The sequence below is a fragment of the Euprymna scolopes genome, chromosome 3 (genome assembly GCF_053919585.1).
Source record: "Euprymna scolopes isolate OS-2025 chromosome 3, ASM5391958v1, whole genome shotgun sequence".
NCBI lineage: Eukaryota > Metazoa > Mollusca > Cephalopoda > Sepiida > Sepiolidae > Euprymna > Euprymna scolopes.
This window is the reverse complement of record NC_136484.1, coordinates 84,284,653-84,303,753: the sequence shown is the minus strand read 5'-3', so window position 1 is coordinate 84,303,753 and position 19,101 is coordinate 84,284,653. Positions and strand designations below refer to the sequence as shown.

The 19,101-nt window shown below is 37.3% G+C and overlaps 1 protein-coding gene across 5 annotated transcripts in view; it reads left to right on the top strand.

The window, feature by feature from the left end:
* Positions 1-19,101, top strand: part of LOC145256707 (vitamin D3 hydroxylase-associated protein-like) — a 181,992-nt gene that overhangs the window by 23,916 nt on the left and 138,975 nt on the right. The window contains exons 1-2 of one of the 5 annotated variants that reach the window (XM_080115597.1): positions 3,760-3,778; positions 8,057-8,165. The exons of 2 other annotated variants lie outside the window; for them this stretch is intronic. Coding sequence is in view for 1 of the 3 variants with exons in the window: in XM_080115595.1 (XP_079971721.1) it covers positions 3,704-3,778 (75 nt within the window). In the remaining 2 variants the exon portion in view is untranslated. Of the gene's footprint in view, positions 1-3,653; positions 3,779-8,056; positions 8,166-19,101 lie in introns of those variants that run through there. 2 more of the 5 variants (XM_080115598.1, XM_080115595.1) reach the window with 2 other exon arrangements.

Below are 19,101 nucleotides of genomic sequence, written 5' to 3'. Positions count from 1 at the left end.
GTACCATAATTTTCTGATAATCCTATATCTTCAGTCTGTAGTAAAATGTGGCATCTAGATTAGCAAGGAGTTCAGTTTTATTATTTATGCGATTTTGTTGTTCAATTGCTTGAAAAAACATTCAATCAAGTCATACATGGAACTCGTTAGACAATGCAATCATTGTTCTAGTACAATTGTGAATTGTTACACGCATAAACGGGAATTACTCTTTAGATAGGGGAAATTAGAGAGGCTTAAAATTAATGGATTGGGTTCTGAAAGTGATTGAGAGAATAGTTGAGCAGTAAAAGAAAAATTAAGCAGAGATGAAACAGTTTATTTTTATGCCTGGGCAAAGTACCAAAGGTGCTATATTTATCCTAAGACAAATGTAAGAGAAATAGAAATGCTGTAAAAAAAAAAAACCCCAAAAACATAGAATTTACACCTACACATGCTTGTTTACACATACATAGCATTTATACCTACACATGTTTGTTTACAGATACATAGCATTTATACCTACATATGTTTGTTTACACATACATAGCATTTACACCTACACATGTTTGTTTACACATACATAGCATTTATACCTACACATGTTTGTTTACACATAAATAGCATTTATACCTACACATGTTTGTTTACACATACATAGAATTTACACCTACATATGTTTGTTTACACATACATAGCATTTACACCTACACATTTGTTTACACATACATAGCATTTACACCTACACATGTTTGTTTACACATACATAGCATTTACACATACACATTTGTTTACAGATACATAGCATTTACACCTACACATTTGTTTACACATACATAGCATTTATACCTACACATGTTTGTTTACACATACATAGCATTTATACCTACACATTTGTTTACACATACATAGCATTTATACCTACACATTTGTTTGCACATACATAGCATTTATACCTACATATTTTTGTTTACACATACATAGCATTTATACCTACACATTTGTTTACACATACATAGCATTTATACCTACATATTTTTGTTTACACATACATAGCATTTATACCTAACCATGTTTGTTTACACATACATAGCATTTATACCTACACGTTTGTTTACACATACATATCATTTACACCTACACATGCTTGTTTACACATAAATAGCATTTACACCTACACATGTTTGTTTACACATTCATAGCATTTACACCTACACATGTTTGTGTACACATAAATAGCATTTATACCTACACATTTGTTTACACATACATAGCATTTATACCTACACATTTGTTTACACATACATAGCATTTGCACCTACACGTTTGTTTACACATACATAGCATTTATACCTACACGTTTGTTTACACATACATAGCATTTATACCTACACGTTTGTTTACACATACATAGCATTTATACCTACACATGTTTGTTTACACATACATAGCATTTACACCTACACATGTTTGTTTACACATACATAGCATTTACACCTACACATGTTTGTTTACACATACATAGCATTTATACCTACGTATGTTTGTTTACACATACATAGCATTTATACCTACATATGTTTGTTTACACATACATATCATTTATACTTACATATGTTTGTTTACACATACATGGCATTTATACCTACACATGTTTGTGTACACATAAATAGCATTTATACCTACACATTTGTTTACACATACATAGCATTTGCACCTACACGTTTGTTTACACATACATAGCATTTATACCTACACGTTTGTTTACACATACATAGCATTTATACCTACACGTTTGTTTACACATACATAGCATTTATACCTACACGTTTGTTTACACATACATAGCATTTATACCTACACGTTTGTTTACACATACATAGCATTTATACCTACATATGTTTGTTTACACATACACAGCATTTATACCTACACGTTTATTTACACATACATAGCATTTACACCTACACATGTTTGTTTACACATACATAGCATTTACACTTACACATTTGTTTACACATACATAGGATTTATACCTACACATGTTTGTTTACACATACATAGCATTTATACCTACACGTTTGTTTACACATACATAGCATTTATACCTACACGTTTGTTTACACATACATAGCATTTACACCTACACGTTTGTTTACACATACATAGCATTTATACCTACACGTTTGTTTGCACATACATAGCATTTATACCTACACATGTTTGTTTACACATAGGATTTATACCTACACATGTTTGTTTACACATACATGGCATTTATACCTACACATGTTTGTTTACACATACATAGCATTTACACCTACACGTTTGTTTACACATACATAGCATTTATACCTACACGTTTGTTTACACATACATGGCATTTATACCTACACGTTTGTTTACACATACATAGCATTTACACCTACACATGTTTGTTTACACATACATGGCATTTATACCTACACATGTTTGTTTACACATACATGGCATTTATACCTGCACATGTTTGTTTACACATGCATGGCATTTATACCTACACATGTTTGTTTACACATACATGGCATTTATACCTACACATGTTTGTTTACACATACATGGCATTTACACCTACACATGTTTGTTTACACATACATGGCATTTATACCTACACATGTTTGTTTACACATACATGGCATTTACACCTACACATGTTTGTTTACACATACATGGCATTTATACCTACACATGTTTGTTTACACATACATGGCATTTATACCTACACACGTTTGTTTACACATACATAGCATCATTCTCATATTATTTATTGCAGATTTAGCTCCACTGAACTCAGGAGATTAAATTTGAGCAGCATAGAGAGTTGTGTGAAGAAGAGAAGACTGTGATGGTTGCGTCGAAATAATGTATGAGAGTTCTTGTGTAGATGTAGAACAGTTGAGGTGGCAGGTTCAGTTCACAGGGGGAGATCAAGGAAAAATGGATTGCAAGAAAGAGAGATAAAGATCTGGACAGAGGAAAGTCCATTTCTTACATGCCAGTTAAACGGATGTTAAACTGAATATAATGATGAGGACAATGATGGCATATATTTTCTTAAAAGGTTTATTTTCTTATTTTTTCTCATTTGTATTAGGTTTCAGTGCTCTTATAAATTTGTTTCTTAAATCTTCCTGCAGATAAAAAATACATAAAAATATCTTTTTATTTAACTAGTCACTAGATCTGCATTATCTTGCATTGTTAATACGATTTGCATATTTGAGATTAGATATTATGTTCTGTGTTTGAATAAATTATTTATTATTCAAGATAAGTAACTGAAACCTTTTGACTTTTAGTCTAGTGTATTATTTCTGAGTTAATAAGGTCACTTAAATAGTTGTCATAATGACCAATGAATATTTACTTATCAGTATATTTGCAATTTTGTTGATATCTTTTAAGTAGTCTTTAATAAATATCTCTTATTAACAAAGTGCACTTCACATAGTTTGGATTCATATTTATCTCTTCATTTTTATCTTTTCATTTATCATGTAGTTGTCATTCAAATTGATTTTGGGTTGCAAAGATAAAAACAATTCATGGAAATATTATTTCTGTTTGAACCGATTTTGTGGTGTAAGTGTTAATGCTATTTTTATGTGATAAAATTAGTCAATCAAAACCCTGCTAACTTGAACATATTTCAGAAGCATAAGTCTTGGAAATCAATGAAATCATGACTGAAAATATTATGACAACGCTAAAATCTCCATGCAAGTCTGTAAAAAATTATGTATCAGTTCTATTGAAAGTAAGTGCATTATTATTCATTGTTCTCAGCTTTTCGTTGCTTTATTCATCAACAAAATCTAATGGTATTTATAATAGTAACGATTGAATGTTTAAACCAGGCAAAAGGTTAGCCAATTAAATCTAATATATAAATCTGACTCTGTGTGTGTGTCTGTCTCCGTTTTTTAAAATTCTATCTCCTTCTAGACGGATGATCGCTTGACGGCGTGCAGTAGCTCCAAAGACTGCATATAAGGTGCAGAATTTTATTAGAGGTGTTTAATTGATTAAAACAATTGTTAAGGGATTAAAAAAAGGGGGTCCAAACTTGAAAGAAATGACATTTGACGAACATAGCACCCATGGTGCCGTTCTGCACATGCGCACGATCTGTAACTGAAATTTATTTATTTAGTAAACAGTTGTATGAAAACAATTGTCGGTTTGGGGCAGTGCGTAGCGTCATCGATTATTAACACCAGTGTTGCGGTTTCGAGCTCCACCATTTCCTTTTTCCTGATATTCTTGACTTTTAAATGTTATGTAATAATTGTACAAGGACACTTTTATATAAAAAAAAAATACAGAAAAATGTTTTTGCTGTATATAACGAAAATGTCATATTCCAAATATATAGGATATATTATATATCAGCTTATTTGTTACATTCCAATAATCACGTAAATAGATCCAGTACTGGAATTTTGTATTGAATTTATTCCTAAACTAATTAACCGACTATTATGAATTTTATTTATGTGTATATGTTTATATATTTGTATGTATTGGATTCACTCCTAAACTAATTAGCCGATCATTTTTAATTTTGATAGTATATATTATATATTCCTATTATTGGATTTACTTCTAAACTAATTAACCGATCATTATTTTAATTATATGTGTATGTTTATATATTTCTATGTATTGAAGTCACTCCTAAACTAATTAACCGATCATTATGAATTTTAATTATGTGCATATGATTTTTTTTTTTTTTTTTACCCCAAACAAGGCACATTACCACTTTGGTGTAGGAGGCTACTATCAGGGGCAGCAACTACTGGGGCACTATGTTGGCATTTGGGCAGCAAGATGTCGGTTCACGTTACACTTGAACTTCTGCATGTCAGTACAGTTGGGGAAGCAGGAACATGGAATAGAATTCCAGAGTCTAGCGATTCTGTGGAAGAAACTACTGGAGTAGAAAGATCTTTTACATCTAGGGATCTCTACTGTGTGGGGGTGGGATTTAGCTGCCTGTCGTGTTTATCGAGGGTGTCTACGTTGTGGGGGCATAAGTGTCTGCAGTTCGTCGGAGCATTCACCATTAAAATACTTGTAGAACAGGCAGAGGGATGCAACGTTTCGTCGATGGAACAGAGGCTGAAGCTTAGATGCCAGTTCAGGGCCTATCAGATTGGCGACTCTCTTTTGAACCTTGTTTAGGAGCGAGAGACTAGCAGCAGATGCACCAGCCCAAATATGACAACAGTACTCCATACATGGGCGAATGGTGACCTTATAGAGGTGCAGGATACTTTCAGGTGTCAGTAGTTTTCTAGCATGGTAGAGAGAGAGAGCCCACCTTTTTCGCAGCGGCACTGGCAATGTTTTCAATATAATTGTTCCAACTCATGTTTTCTGTGAACGTTAGGCCAAGTAGTTTGAAAGACAGGGAGTCACTGGCCATTGCTATTGGTGGAAGAGAAGGTTTCTTGTAATTATTGAAGAAAACCAGTTTAGTCTTGGCAGCATTAAATGTGACCATCCATTTATGTCCCCATTCCACTACAGATTGGAGGTCATCCTCTAGTGTTTTTGCGATTTCTTTAGTTATGTGTTCATTTGTTTTCCTGTCATGCCTGTTATAGAGCGTGGTGTCATCAGCATATATACCCATCTCAGAGGCAGTTTTGTCAGGGAGGTCATTAATAAATATTAGAAACAATAGAGGTCCAAGGATAGACCCCGGAGGCACTCCTGCATTTATATCACACTGTTTAAATGTACGACCATCAAGGACAACCTGGATTTTTCTCTTATCTAAGAAAGATTTAATTATGTTAAGTATTCTACCAGTGATACCGTATGATTTAATTTTTCTGAGGAGACCTTCATGCCATACCCTGTCAAAAGCCTTAGATATATCTAGAGCTACTGCTCTGCCCTCCTTCCTGCTTTGTCCAGTGAATGGTATATACGTTCAGAGATTACAGTGAGGATGTCAGCTGTGGAACGGGCTTGTCTAAATCCATATTGTTTGTCAGTCAGAAGTTTAACATCTGTAAGGTGCCGGACTAGAGCATGGTTAATTATGGTCTCAAATATTTTGGAAAAAGGTGAGAGGAGGCTAATGGGCTGATAATTTACTGGGTCAGTTCTTTCGCCAGAATTCTTGAATACTGGTACCACAGAAGCAGTTTTCCAACAGCCCGGAAAGCATGATTCATTAAGGCATTTTGGAGAGAACTGGAGCTACTTCGGCTGAGCACTTTTTTAATAGCACAGCTGGGATGAGATCAGGTCCACATGCTTTTGAAGTGTCAAAGTTTTTTATGATAGCGTGTACCTGAGCAGGGGTGATTTTTAGATCATCTAGCATGGCGTCTGTCCACAAAGGAAATTCAGGCAGGGGGTGGTTGGAAGGGTCCAGTGTGGAGTTCGAGGCAAACCGGCTGGCAAGCATATTAGCCTTGTTGGTTGCTGAGCAAACAACCTCGTGATTATATATTTATTGAATTCACTCCTAAACTAATAAACCGATCATTATGAATTTTATTTATGTGTATATGTCTGTATATTTGTATGTATTGGATTCACTCCTAAACTAATTAACCGATCATTCATATTTTTAATTATGTGTGTATGATTATGTATTTTTGTGTCTTGGGTCCACTCCAAAACTAATTAACTGATCATTATGAATTTTAAGGATGTTTATAGGTTTATATATATGCATGTATTGGATTCATTGCTAAACTAATTAACCAATCATTATGAATTTTTATTATGTATTTTTGTGTCTTGGATCCACTGCAAAACTAATTAACTGATCATTATGAATTATATGTAATGTATGTTTGCATATGTCTATAGATGTCATATTCCAAAAATCACATCCAATTGTCACTGACTTTGTTAATGTATTTATGTCTACAAGGAAATCTATTCAAGTAGTAGAGTACTTGTACTGTATAGTACTCATATGAAAAACTTATGTAAAATCATCAAGTAGTTTCATCTTTATATTAGAAATAAGATACTTGCACAGTATCCTACCCAAGAAATAATGTACTTGTGCAGTATAGTACTCACATGAAAAAACAAAGAATATCTTACCTGTGACGTTCTTACCCCTGATGCACAGAAAATTTAGCACAACATAAAATTTCATAAAAGTATTGAGTTCTTTTTTATTTTTAAATTAGAATAAAGGTACTTGTACAGTATCATACACAAGAAATAAGGTACTTGTGCAGTATAGTACCCATGTGAAAAACAAACGAAATTTTATTTGTGGCAGACATTCGAGGGTATTTTTTTAGTTTACCGACCCCTCACCTTTAATTTGTCAACTTTATAGGTTCTCGGGTATGCTGAGAACGAATATCGTATTTATTTTTTGCGCAAACACGTAGTTATCCATATTTGAAGACAATTCAGTATCCAACGTAATCACTATTGTTTATTCTGGCCGCCATCTTGTTTCCCATTTAAGAAAAAACGCCAAAAAGAGCTAAATGGAACCAAAACATGGTTCCCAAAACATTTTTCGGCTGCAATGCCGAAATGACCTCTCCTCCCCCCCTCCCCCCCCACACCCTTCCGGATATTTTTCCGCTTCCCGATATCGAAACGGACAATCTTTTTTTCACTTTCTTAATTACATTAATTTTTTCACTTTCTTAATTATATTCATTTTTTTCTAAAATGCGTGCATGTGCGTAATCACTTGACGTTTCACAAGGTGCGTGGACATTTTAAATGACAAGAAATATTTTTCATAAAATAAAGTTTTCACCTCATTTAAGTGTAAAAATATTGTTGTCAGTAAGTTTTCACAAGTGGTTTACAAAAGCATATTTTATGTTTTTCGTTCTTTTTTGGGGGGAGGGTATGCAATTATAGAACTTGTGTCGTTCAGAAGCACCTGTTAAACGACACAAGTTCTATAATTGAATACCTCCTCCCCCCAAAAAGAACCAAAAAAATAAAATATGCTTTTGTAAACCGCTCGTGAAAACTTAATTAAAAAATTAAAAAATATATTTTTTTTTTTTTTTTTTTTTTTTAGATCAATTAAACCATAAATTTGCGATGGATTTGATCATCAGATTTGTGGTCATCAACATCGAATATCCCTAAACAACAAATTAGTGGTCGGTGTTCTTTTGTAGTGAAAGGTAATATTTACCTTTTAAATTTATTTTAATAAATATTACTCTAAATACTGTTTTTAATTTGTGATCTTGTCTTTACGTTTTTCCTTTCACTCAAGATTTCTTGGAATTTACCCCTTCCCCCTCCAATAAACCTTACTTTTTTTTATGCCAATGCCGGTTACGAGCAGGGGGAATTCCAGTTACATGTGGCATATTTAGCTTCTTTTGGCGTTTTTTCGTTATTGGAAAACAAGATGGCCGCTATTAAAAATGATAAGGATTACATTGGATACTGAATGTCTTCAAATATGGATAACTGCGTGTTTGTGCAAAAAATAAGTGCAATATTCATTCTCAGCGTACCTGACTAAAAATTTACCTATTCAAGTAGTATTAAATTTATATAAGAAATGAGGTGCTTCTTTACTGTAGCACTTTCAGCTTTGACGGAAAAGTTAGCACAAAAAAGGTACTTGTGCAGTATAGTACTCATATGAGAAAACAAAGAAAATCCTACCTTTGATTTGCATAAAAGTTACTAAAACCGAAAATCATGTAATATATTTGGGTAGTATGACTTTTAAATGAAAAATAAGGTTCTTCTTCATTATAGCACTCTGATGTAAAAACAAACTCTTACCTGTGACATACAGAAAAGTTTGCACAACAGAAAATTATGTAAATTATTTAAAATATGTGTTGTACATTACCCGCCCTAGGTAAGGAAATTTTTTTCCATATACGTGCTGTAAATTTCCTGTCCTAGGCAAAGGTACAATTATTTCCTACATATAATACCCGTCCTAGGGTAGGTAAAATATTCTTTTGCTCAAGATGGCAAATGATACATAGACATCAAAAATTCCTCTATCCTAAGAATAACAGGTATGTTCAAAACTTTTCTTATACGGTCCCGAGTAACGCCGAGTGGCCTAGTTGCTAGTATAAAATAATAAAAAGGCAGCGTTCAAAATTAGTGGCTTTCTGCTTGCTATCGCTCTCTTTTTATCCTTCCCCTCACTCTTTCTCTCTCTAAAAGTTAAATGATATTACTACTATGATATTCCCTTTTGATTAGAATCGAATATTCCAATGTTTTTATTCTTTCTTTTATTTATGACTTACATTGTTAAAGAGAGAGAGGGAGAGAGAGAGAGAGTAATGGAAATGAGATATTGTATAAAATAAGAGTGGGTGGGTGGGTCAAACAATGTAGAGAGAGAAATAAGAATTTAGTAAGAGATGGGTCACTTGATGAGTTAATTGCAATTAGAACAATTAAAATAGCAATATATCATCTCAAGTCAAGTTAAGGATACTAGTACATAGCTTTAAATATGAGGTAATAGGGAGAGGAGGCTCTTCTTTTTTTCTTCCAGAGTGTATATTTTTAAATACTCACGATAACTTTGCCGCAGTTATATGGTAATTTATTTGTATTCATTAGCAGTTCTCAAACAGATCATCATCAGATATTACTCATTGACAACAACATGTGGTGTTTCCTGGAGTCACCTTTATGAATCGTCCATGTAGCTGGGTTTTTTTTTTCTTGTCTTATCCATTGCCTCCTTGTTCTTTGTCTTGTTCATTTTTTTTATGGTGTCTCTCGCTGTGGTAATTAGCCTTTCTGTGTTCTGCATTAAGTATTTTTCTACTTCTTTTTTTGTGTCAGTCTTCTATGTTAACCGATCTTCTTTCTTCATCATGTTATAAATTTCCTGGTTTTCTGGTCTAGATGTTTCAGTTCTTCTTTTGTCCAGCCTATGAACAGTCCAGAGTACCTTACTGCCCATATGTTTTAAGTTTCCTACGATATAACTTAATTTCTATGAGTTTTCTTATTCTTTTAGGTATTTGTTTCCAAATTTCTCTTTCATTTCTGTTGATTTCATGGCTATGTTATTTTTCCTACTTTTTATCTGTTATAGGATTTTTTGGTATAGTAGATTATTCGTTCTTTTTTTTTCCCCCCCATTTTTAGTATCTTTTCTGTTATTTGTGAAGTAGTCTATGATTATTAAGGGAGTGGTAAATTTATTCTCTTAGTTGTGCTGTTAAAATTTTCTACATAGTTGGTAAGCAGGTTATGGACCTGTAGTTGCTAAGTGTGATTCCCATTTTAGTGCCTTTTTGTATTAGTGTGGTTCTATCTCTGGCTATCCATTTTGACATGCCTACTTTCTGGCTATCCATTTTGACATGCCTACTTTGTGGCTATCCATTTTGACATGCCTACTTTGTGGCTATCCATTTTGTCATGCCTACTTTGTGGCCACATTTTTTTTCAGTCGTGAATTTTTTTAACCAGTATGTGTGCATTCCATTGTGATCTGGTGCTATCCAGTTTGTCATTTTTCTTAGGGTTGTTTCCTTGTCAATTTCGTTTTCTGTCTCTTCTTTGATTTGTTGGAGCTCTTTCTTTCATGTTTCTGTTGGCTTTGATTGTCCTGTTTTCGTTCTTACCTCAAACTCAAATCCAACTGTTCTCTTCTCTCTGCACTTTCCACACTGACACCCCAAATAAAGAAGACGGCTCTTTTATAGAGAGACCCAACCACATCTCATTTGCATACCCCCTCCCACCTCTCGTCACTCTTGTCAGCCCATCTGCTTTATTTTTTTGTGACGGAACTAAGGTAATAGTTACCTTTAGTTCGAATTCCTGAACCAAGTCTCCCAGTGCTCCAAGTCTACGCTTGATAAGCATCTCCGCTGCTCCTTTTGTTTTGATCCGCTTATCACCAGACAGCTCCGATTTAATCCATGACACCACTGTTGCAGAATCTGTTTTAACGTTCACTATCTGTAGCCCCCATTTTAGAGCCAGATTGATGCCTTTCATCACAGCATCGAGTTCCGCAACATTGATATGGGTGCTATCATCCTTTTTGCGTAGCCAAGCAGCATCTTCAACAGCCACTTCTCCTATTTCCAATAACACCCCTAATGCTACACTGCTAGCATCAGTCCATATCACCCCTTCATGACCCTCCTTTACATGCCATTCTCCTCTCACAGGGTCCACTTTTTTCACTTCTGCAATGACTTCTTGTATCATGAGAAGCACTTCTTGATCAACTGCATCTTCCCAACTGTCTGTCCCAGTCTGCTTTTTAGTAAAACTGCACGCAGTTCACAGCCATCCAGCTATTGGGTAGTGGCCAACCAGCTTTCCACATATAGAGAAAAGCTCTCTCTTGGCGAGGTCAACCTTGGCTTCAGGGATCTCATTTCCTTGCCAAAACATCAATTTTCCTGCCTTATTGTTCTGTAGTCGAAATCCCAAAGCCATTCCATTTTCCAATGACTCAGGTGGTTTTGTTGTCAATCCATATGCTTTGATATGCTCTCTCACCCTTTCTGCAGTCACCTCTGTTTCGTCCACTAGTACATCATCGATGTAAGAGCAGGTGCCTCTCTTCACTGCATCGTCTTTGGCCAACACTGCCTTAAGAACTGCCGTCATTATCTTTGGTGCGGAGTTCAGACCAAATCCTAATCTGGTCAGACAATAAACTTGACCTTTGTACTCTACCAGTTGATATTTCCACAATTTCTCATCCACATGAAGTTGGAGGCTGACATCAGGTCCACAATTTTAGTTGCCTTCTTCATCCTTCTTGATTTCCTTACGACTTCTTCACACACGTCAATTCCGTCCTTTGTGTGACAAGCGACAAACTTGTTCAGCTCACGGAAATCCAACACTGGCCTAACTTTCTTCTTAATAGGTTGGACCACAGCCATGAGTGGCAAAATTCCTTCAACTTTCCCTGACCACGGCATTAATATTTCTTCATCTATCCATCTTTCAACTTCTTTTTCAAACTGCGGCTCCGCAGCTCCTTTCAGTGTGCTTTTGTAGCAGCTGACCCGATTCGTCAATACAGGTGGCTTCGCAGTCCATCACCATTCTACCATCCATTTTTCGCCATCGAAGCAGGCTTGAAAGTCATCATCCTCAATCAGACATGGTCGGGTTTCGACGGTTGGTTGGTATCACCCCTGGTTACACTTCCTGTTATTCCCGGTGCACTCTGATTGCCAAACTTCACCTGGCCTTTAGCAATAGTAGCTCCTCCCAGTCGGTCTATTGCCTCCAGGCCCGGCACCACATCAATTCCTGCAACCAGTCTATCCAGCACGATCACTCTTAGTCGCAATGGTATATTCCTTACTACAATCTCCGCATCGGCCTCTCCACAGCATTCCACTTCTCTGCCATCCACCGCTCTAATGTTGCTGGCTCCATTCCAAGAGTTGGCGACGGTCGTAGTAATAAGTGTTGTTGTACATCCAGTATCAACAAGAGCTCTAGCCCTCTTTCCATTGATTGTGATCACTAACTGTGGCAACAAACTCATACGCCTGTTCAGTATAAAAGGAGTGACTACTGGTGCAATAGCACCCCTTTACTCGTTTCCCGGAAGCGAAGGGCAATTCCTGCTAATGTGCCCTACTTGGCCACACCGAAAACAGATAATGTCTGGCCGTGGTTCCCTACAGTCTCTCATCAGATGCGATCCTTGACATCGAAAGCATTTACCGGTAAATCCACGGCCTTGCTTCATCACTGGTCGCTCCTTTCTGCTTGTCACAGCAGCCGCGACTGACCCCAGCTCACCGGACTGTTTCACGAAAACTCTAGTATGCCTTGGAATCTCCTCCACCTCCATGGTTTCAATAACAGTAAGTCGTTGCAGTTCCATGGAGATGTGATCAGGGAAACCAGTTACAAGTGCCAGCTTTACAGTCTTCTCAAGGCTGCGTCCCCCATATCCAGCTAATCCTGCTAGTCGCCTTATCTCTGCCACGTACACGTCCACAGATTCCTCAGTCCAGGTGACTCTTTTGAGCTTGTTGTAAGCCTCAAACGGGCTCTCAAAAAATGTGGTTTTTAACCGGTTTTCAATGCTCTCAGCAATGGCCTGATCCGTCTCTCCCATTTCTAGATAGACCGCTAGAGAACTTCCTTCCAAATACATTGGTATTAACATGGCTACATCCTCGATCTTCTGCAGCCTTGCCACCAACTTCAGCTTGTTAAGCCATGCAACCACGTCACCTTCCCCAGTAAATGGCCTCAGGATATCGCTGCTGAATCTTACTCGGTCACCCATTTTTGTCACTGTGCCGAAATAGCTTGACGTTAAATTTGAACTCAACCTCAGATCAAAAGTCTCAAACTCAAATCAACTCTTCTCTTCTCTCTGCACTTTCCACACTGACGCCCAAAATAAAGAAGACGGCTCTTTTATAGAGAGACCCAACCACATCTCATTTGCATACTTTTCCCACCTCTCGTCACATCACATGTTTTTCAGTCCATAAATACCAGGGGGCGGCCATTTTTATTTTCTCTTTTTTTTTCTTTCCTAACACGAGCCGCGCACGATGCATGAGGTAAGGTTCTTTACTTTTGACCACAATTATTTTGTTTTGCTTGTACTGTTCTGATTTGTCTCTGTATCGTCTTAATCTACCTTCTTTGATTTAGTTCTTCATGTTTCTTGCTTAAGAAATTATATTTAAGATATTCCAACGTTTCAGTCCTTTTTGTTCACTTTCATTCTGTTTGTCGTTTTGGGGGGGGGGGTTAAGTTTTTTTTCAGCCTGAGTTTCCATCCAGGTGTTGTTGATCCATTTGCGTTCCCAAGCTTTGTTTTTATTTTAAAGTTTCATACTACTCGCCTTGGCACTTCCATAAATTAGATACTTTGTCTGTCATAGGAATTTTTTCACCTTTTCTGTTTCTACTTTTTCCACTCTTGGGTTTTTAGGATTGAGAGTTTTGTTTCATCTATGGTGATAAATGATCTGATGTTTTCTACTTCAATTTTTTTAGATTTTTTTCAGTTAGTTGTGTTGTTTTATAATTTTCGGCTTCCACATTCACAGTGTTCATGTTTTTCAGGATTTTTGTTTTTTGAGATTTCTGTGTGTGAGATTTCACTGAGGAGTGTTTCGTGATCTGTTTCATCATTTATCTTTCATTGTATTTCCATTAGTTCAAGCTTTAAAAACCAACCTTTCTTGATAATAAGGTCTGCAATTCTTTGTTCTGTTGTCTGGTAGTCAGTAGACATGTCCCATATCTCTTTTATTTGTTTCCAATAGCCTTGTTCTTTGGAGTGGCTGCTGTAATAACATTCCATTAGCAGTCTATTCCCTTTTGTCATCCCTTCCTCCATATTTTGGCTTATGGTTATTTACTATTTACTAGATACTATCCTGTTTTTGATTTGTATTATTGTGCTACATGAAATTAGATGGTTTGCTTACCTGTTTAGTGTCTGTGATATTTTTGTCCCTGAAACTCCAAGAGCCAACATTCACAGGATGATGACCAAGTCCCCCATGTTGGCTAACAAGGGAGCACCTGTCGATCATGACACACAGGTCTTTTTTCTGGGTTCTACGGTTTTCAATATTTTTGTTATTTTGCATAGTGGGGTGTTTGTAGCAAGACCAGATGCAGAATTGCTTTATCTATGATCCTCTCACAGGGATAGCGTTTACCTTTCATCTAAATATGAGGCAAGGTGCACTATCACACGTACATAAAAGGCATTAATAAACAGGGCATGCACTTGTGATGTGACCGTCCTAGGGAGCGATTAATGGAGGGAGGCTGAGGCTCCCAAAACACTGGAGAATGCCAGGCAGATATGATTGTTTTATTCGTTAAGTATTGTTGTATGCCCGGGCGACAGCAACCAACCTTGCTGAAAGAAAGATTTCGGTTATGAATTTTATTGTTTTGGTGAACGTGACAACTTGATGTCACTTTGAGAGATATAACGAAATATAATTTCGTTGCCAATGCCAACGAGTGCTGACTCAGGGTTGTTGGTCTCTGAGTGCAGTACCAGACCGAGAGGTCGCGGGGATAACTTTTCGATTGTGAGAAACAAACCTGAGAGAGTATGCAGAATCGCAGGTGCATGTGGGAAAATAGCGGATTCCCTTGAGGTGACGTACTTAGTTGCGATTGGTTCAGGAAGCAGCTTCGACCCACCCCGTCACCTAACTACATAAGTGGGTCCCCGCACAACAGTTGAGCTGAGATTTCTAAGAGAGCCAAATACCATCGAAGGGTCGTCACCCACCTCTCTTCCCCACAATCCTTCCACTACCACTTTGAGAGAGAAGAATCAGTCTATTGTTAATTTTTTTGGCTCAGTGGAGTCTTGTAAACTATGGACAATTGTATATAAGTAAATATTGTGTATATCTATCTTGAATTATAATTGTATGTTACTGTATTTTGTCACTGACAAGGAAACCAAATCAAACGCCACTTTCTGTAAGGTTTCTCGTCTTTTGAATCGACATGTCTGGGGAAAATATCTCCACAAGTGATTATTTTCCCACTGGTATTTTTTTTGGTGCTAAATTCTTTTTATTAAAATTCTTTATTTTGACTCAATCTCTGCCTAATATAATATTTATTCCAGTCAGTGGTTAAATGCAAAGGTATTTAAAATATCCCCCCCCCCCAAGAAAAAAGAAATCGGTAACTATAACTGACGGTATTACGTCGAATCCACAATATAAATACATTTGTAAATATGGGAGGGGAATTTATCTTCAAATATCTCTAATTTCGAATTACAACTACGGACTTATATTAAGTAAATATTAATAAATCCTTTGAACCTTTTTTCTTTTTTTTTATTATTTATTTATTTTTTAATGGAGAGTAGACAACGCATTGTGGATGCGTTTTCGGCAGCTCTAGTTACTCTCGCTTCTCCTTATTTGTCCCTCCTCATTTTTCCAATGAGTAATTTTTCTGACAAATTGTGAACAGTTGCCAGAGATGTTGGAAACTCTATTCCTTTGTCTATCCTTGTGGCCATGTCACTAATAAGGGTGCTGGAGGTAAACGTTTCGACTGGGCTGACGTTATCTGCCTGATAGTCAGGGACCCGAACCTTGATTTAACCCCTAAGGAGGCTGTCCTATCAGTAGGTGCAAAATACCAGGGCTGCTGTATTGCCATTTGGTGAATGGATTCTGGACCATGCAGTTGCTTCTAGTGGGGCCTCTCGATGCCATATCAGTGGGTAATTGTTACGGCTTTACCTTATGTGCTATAAAAAAAAATTTAATTCCTTTTTCTTTTACCTTCCCTCTCTGCCCTGCTCTAAGCAAGTCTGTCAACCTACTCCGCAAATCCAAAATCTCAATCATGAAAAGTTTTCAGAAAAAATACTCGATCAAACCCAGATCTCCAACTTCCAACGCAGAACTCCACTACCATGTCACTTTCTCCAACATCAGGGGTCTATGTTCCAACATTCCAGAGGTTCAAACTCTATTACAGGAGACGAAGCCAGACCTATTATTTCTAAGCGAAACTGCCATTAGACCGACTTCTTCCCTAGATGAGTTCATAATTAAAGGATACTCTAATTTAACCTCTAAATCTGACCCCCAAAATTGCCATGGGCATGGAGTATGTGTCTACATTAAAGATGACTTTCTATGTGATAAGGACATCTCTAGAGAAGATCCTAATTTACCTTATATGTGCTTCCGAGTTGCACTTGCTGACACTACTGCGTTTATATTTGCACTCTATTGTCCCCACAACAGTGGAATTACTATCTTCAATAGCATAACAGAGAAAATTGATCATGTCCTATCTGAGTACCCCTCAGCTAACATCCACGTCTGTGGGGACTTCAATGTTCACAATGTGGAATGGTTAACTCACTCTAACAAGAACGATGATGAGGGGAGGTTCTGCCACGATTTCTCCATTGCTTACGACCTCACTCAGATTGTTCACGACCCACCCGTGTGCCCGACACTGACGGCCAGTATGCAAATCTCCTAGACCTCTTTCTCACAACTTGCCCTGAGCTGTGCTCATCTTCCATTCAGTCTCCACTGTTGTATCAGTCAAGATAAAAACAAAATGTAATAGGTCCTCAGACATACCTCTCCATCGTACAGTGTATCGATATTCTATGGCTGACTGGGATAGCTTCCGTACATTTATATCAGACGTACCTCTATGTGCCATGTTTAAAAAGGATGTGTCCTCTATAGTGTCAGACCTAACGGAATGGTTAACTGTAGGCATAGACAGTTTCATACCCTCGAAAAAGTTCCAGCAAAAACCTAACAGCCAACCATGGTTCTCTCCAAAATGTGCTGCTGCCATTGCGCACAGAAATCACTTTTTCCATTGCTTCTAACGTAATAGATGTACTGAGACTAAAGCTGCCAGCAACCACTGTAATAAAGAATGCAAGAGAGTTATATGCTCAGTCTGTCAAGTCCAAAGTAGCTGAGCAGCGGCTTGATTCCCATCAGTTCTGACAAATAGCAAACAGAATCCTCAACAGAAGTGTGAGCTCTATTCCAACTATCATCAATGGACCTGAGTTAATATTGTCAGCATCAGACAAAGCCAATCTCTTTGCCAAGAACTTTGCAGCTAATTTTACCCTTTACGACCAAGGCCGCCAACCCCCAGTATTCCCTTGTATATCAGAAAACATGCTAAGTGACATACAAATATCTGTACACGACGTTGACAAGCTAATCAAAAACGATAAACAATAAAGCAACTGGTCCTGATGGCATTCCACTCATAGTGCTCAAAAGGCTTCAACCAGAACTAGCGCCCATACTTACCAAGTTATTTAAGCCTTGTTTTAAGGAGAAATCCTTCCCAACACCTTGGAAAATCTCATCAGTATGCCCTGTATTTAAGAACTCAGGTGATCGCTCATCTCCCTATCAGTACAGACCAATAAGTCTCCTATGCATCATGAGTAAGTTGCTGGAATCTGTGCTAAACAAGGAAGTAGTCAATCATCTCAGCAAAAATAACCTTTTTAGCGACATGCAATATGGTTTCCGTTCTGCTAGATTAACAGCAGACATGCTTACAGTTATATCTCATAGGATTGGCGAATCCCTCGATGGAGGCTTCCTCACTAGGGCAATTGCTCTTGACATATCAAAGGCCTTTGATAAGGTATGGCATAAAGGCCTACTTCACAAGATCTCCAGTCATAGTATAGCTGGAAATGTCTTCTCAACTATTAAATCCTTTCTCTCTGATAGGTTCTTAAGAGTAGTGGTTGATGGGCAGAAATCAGAGGCTCTCAGTATTAATGCTGGAGTCCGTCAGGGGTCCATCCTGGGTCCAATTCTCTTCCTGATCTACATCAATGATCTTCCAGACCACATCCTTAGATCTTTCATAGACATTTATGCTGACGACACTACCATCTATGGAAGCACTTCGAAGACCGTAAAGAACCAAGTTCTCTCTGACTCTCTCTCGTCTGATCTTGAGCACGTGGTACAATGGGGAAAGAAGTGGCTGGTTACTTTTAATGCATCTAAAACCAAGCTTCTATCTTTACATCATCAATGCTCTGCTGCCTAGCTGCCATCAATTGAAATGAATGGCTCTCGTCTTGGGGAGGCTTCATGTTTTGACAAGCTTCTGGGCTTGATTTTTACTCCCGATCTGAAATGGAACACGTATATCAAATCAATTGCCAAAGTCGCTGGAAAGATGGTGGGATCCTTCTACCGCTCCAGTAGATATCTCACTCCTGATGCAATTCTCTACCTATATTAAAGCCAGGTTCGGCCAACGATGGAATACTGCTGCCACATCTGGGCAGAAGCTGCTAGAAGCAGCTTATTCTGTCTTGACATAGTTCAAAATAGACTTCGTAGATTAGTGGGGGATGCCCTTTTTTCTCCCCTGCAACCTCTTTTCCACAGAAGAGATGTAGCGAACCTGCTTCTGCTTTATCGTTATTTTCATGGCAGGTGCTCATCTGAACTTCGATCTCTGGTCCCCCCTCGCCAGACTTTCACGAAAAACACTCGTCTTCCAGAACCAGTATCAACAATTATCCACACTCTTTATCCGTGCCTATACCTAAACGTAGATTCCATGAACAGGGCTTCTTTC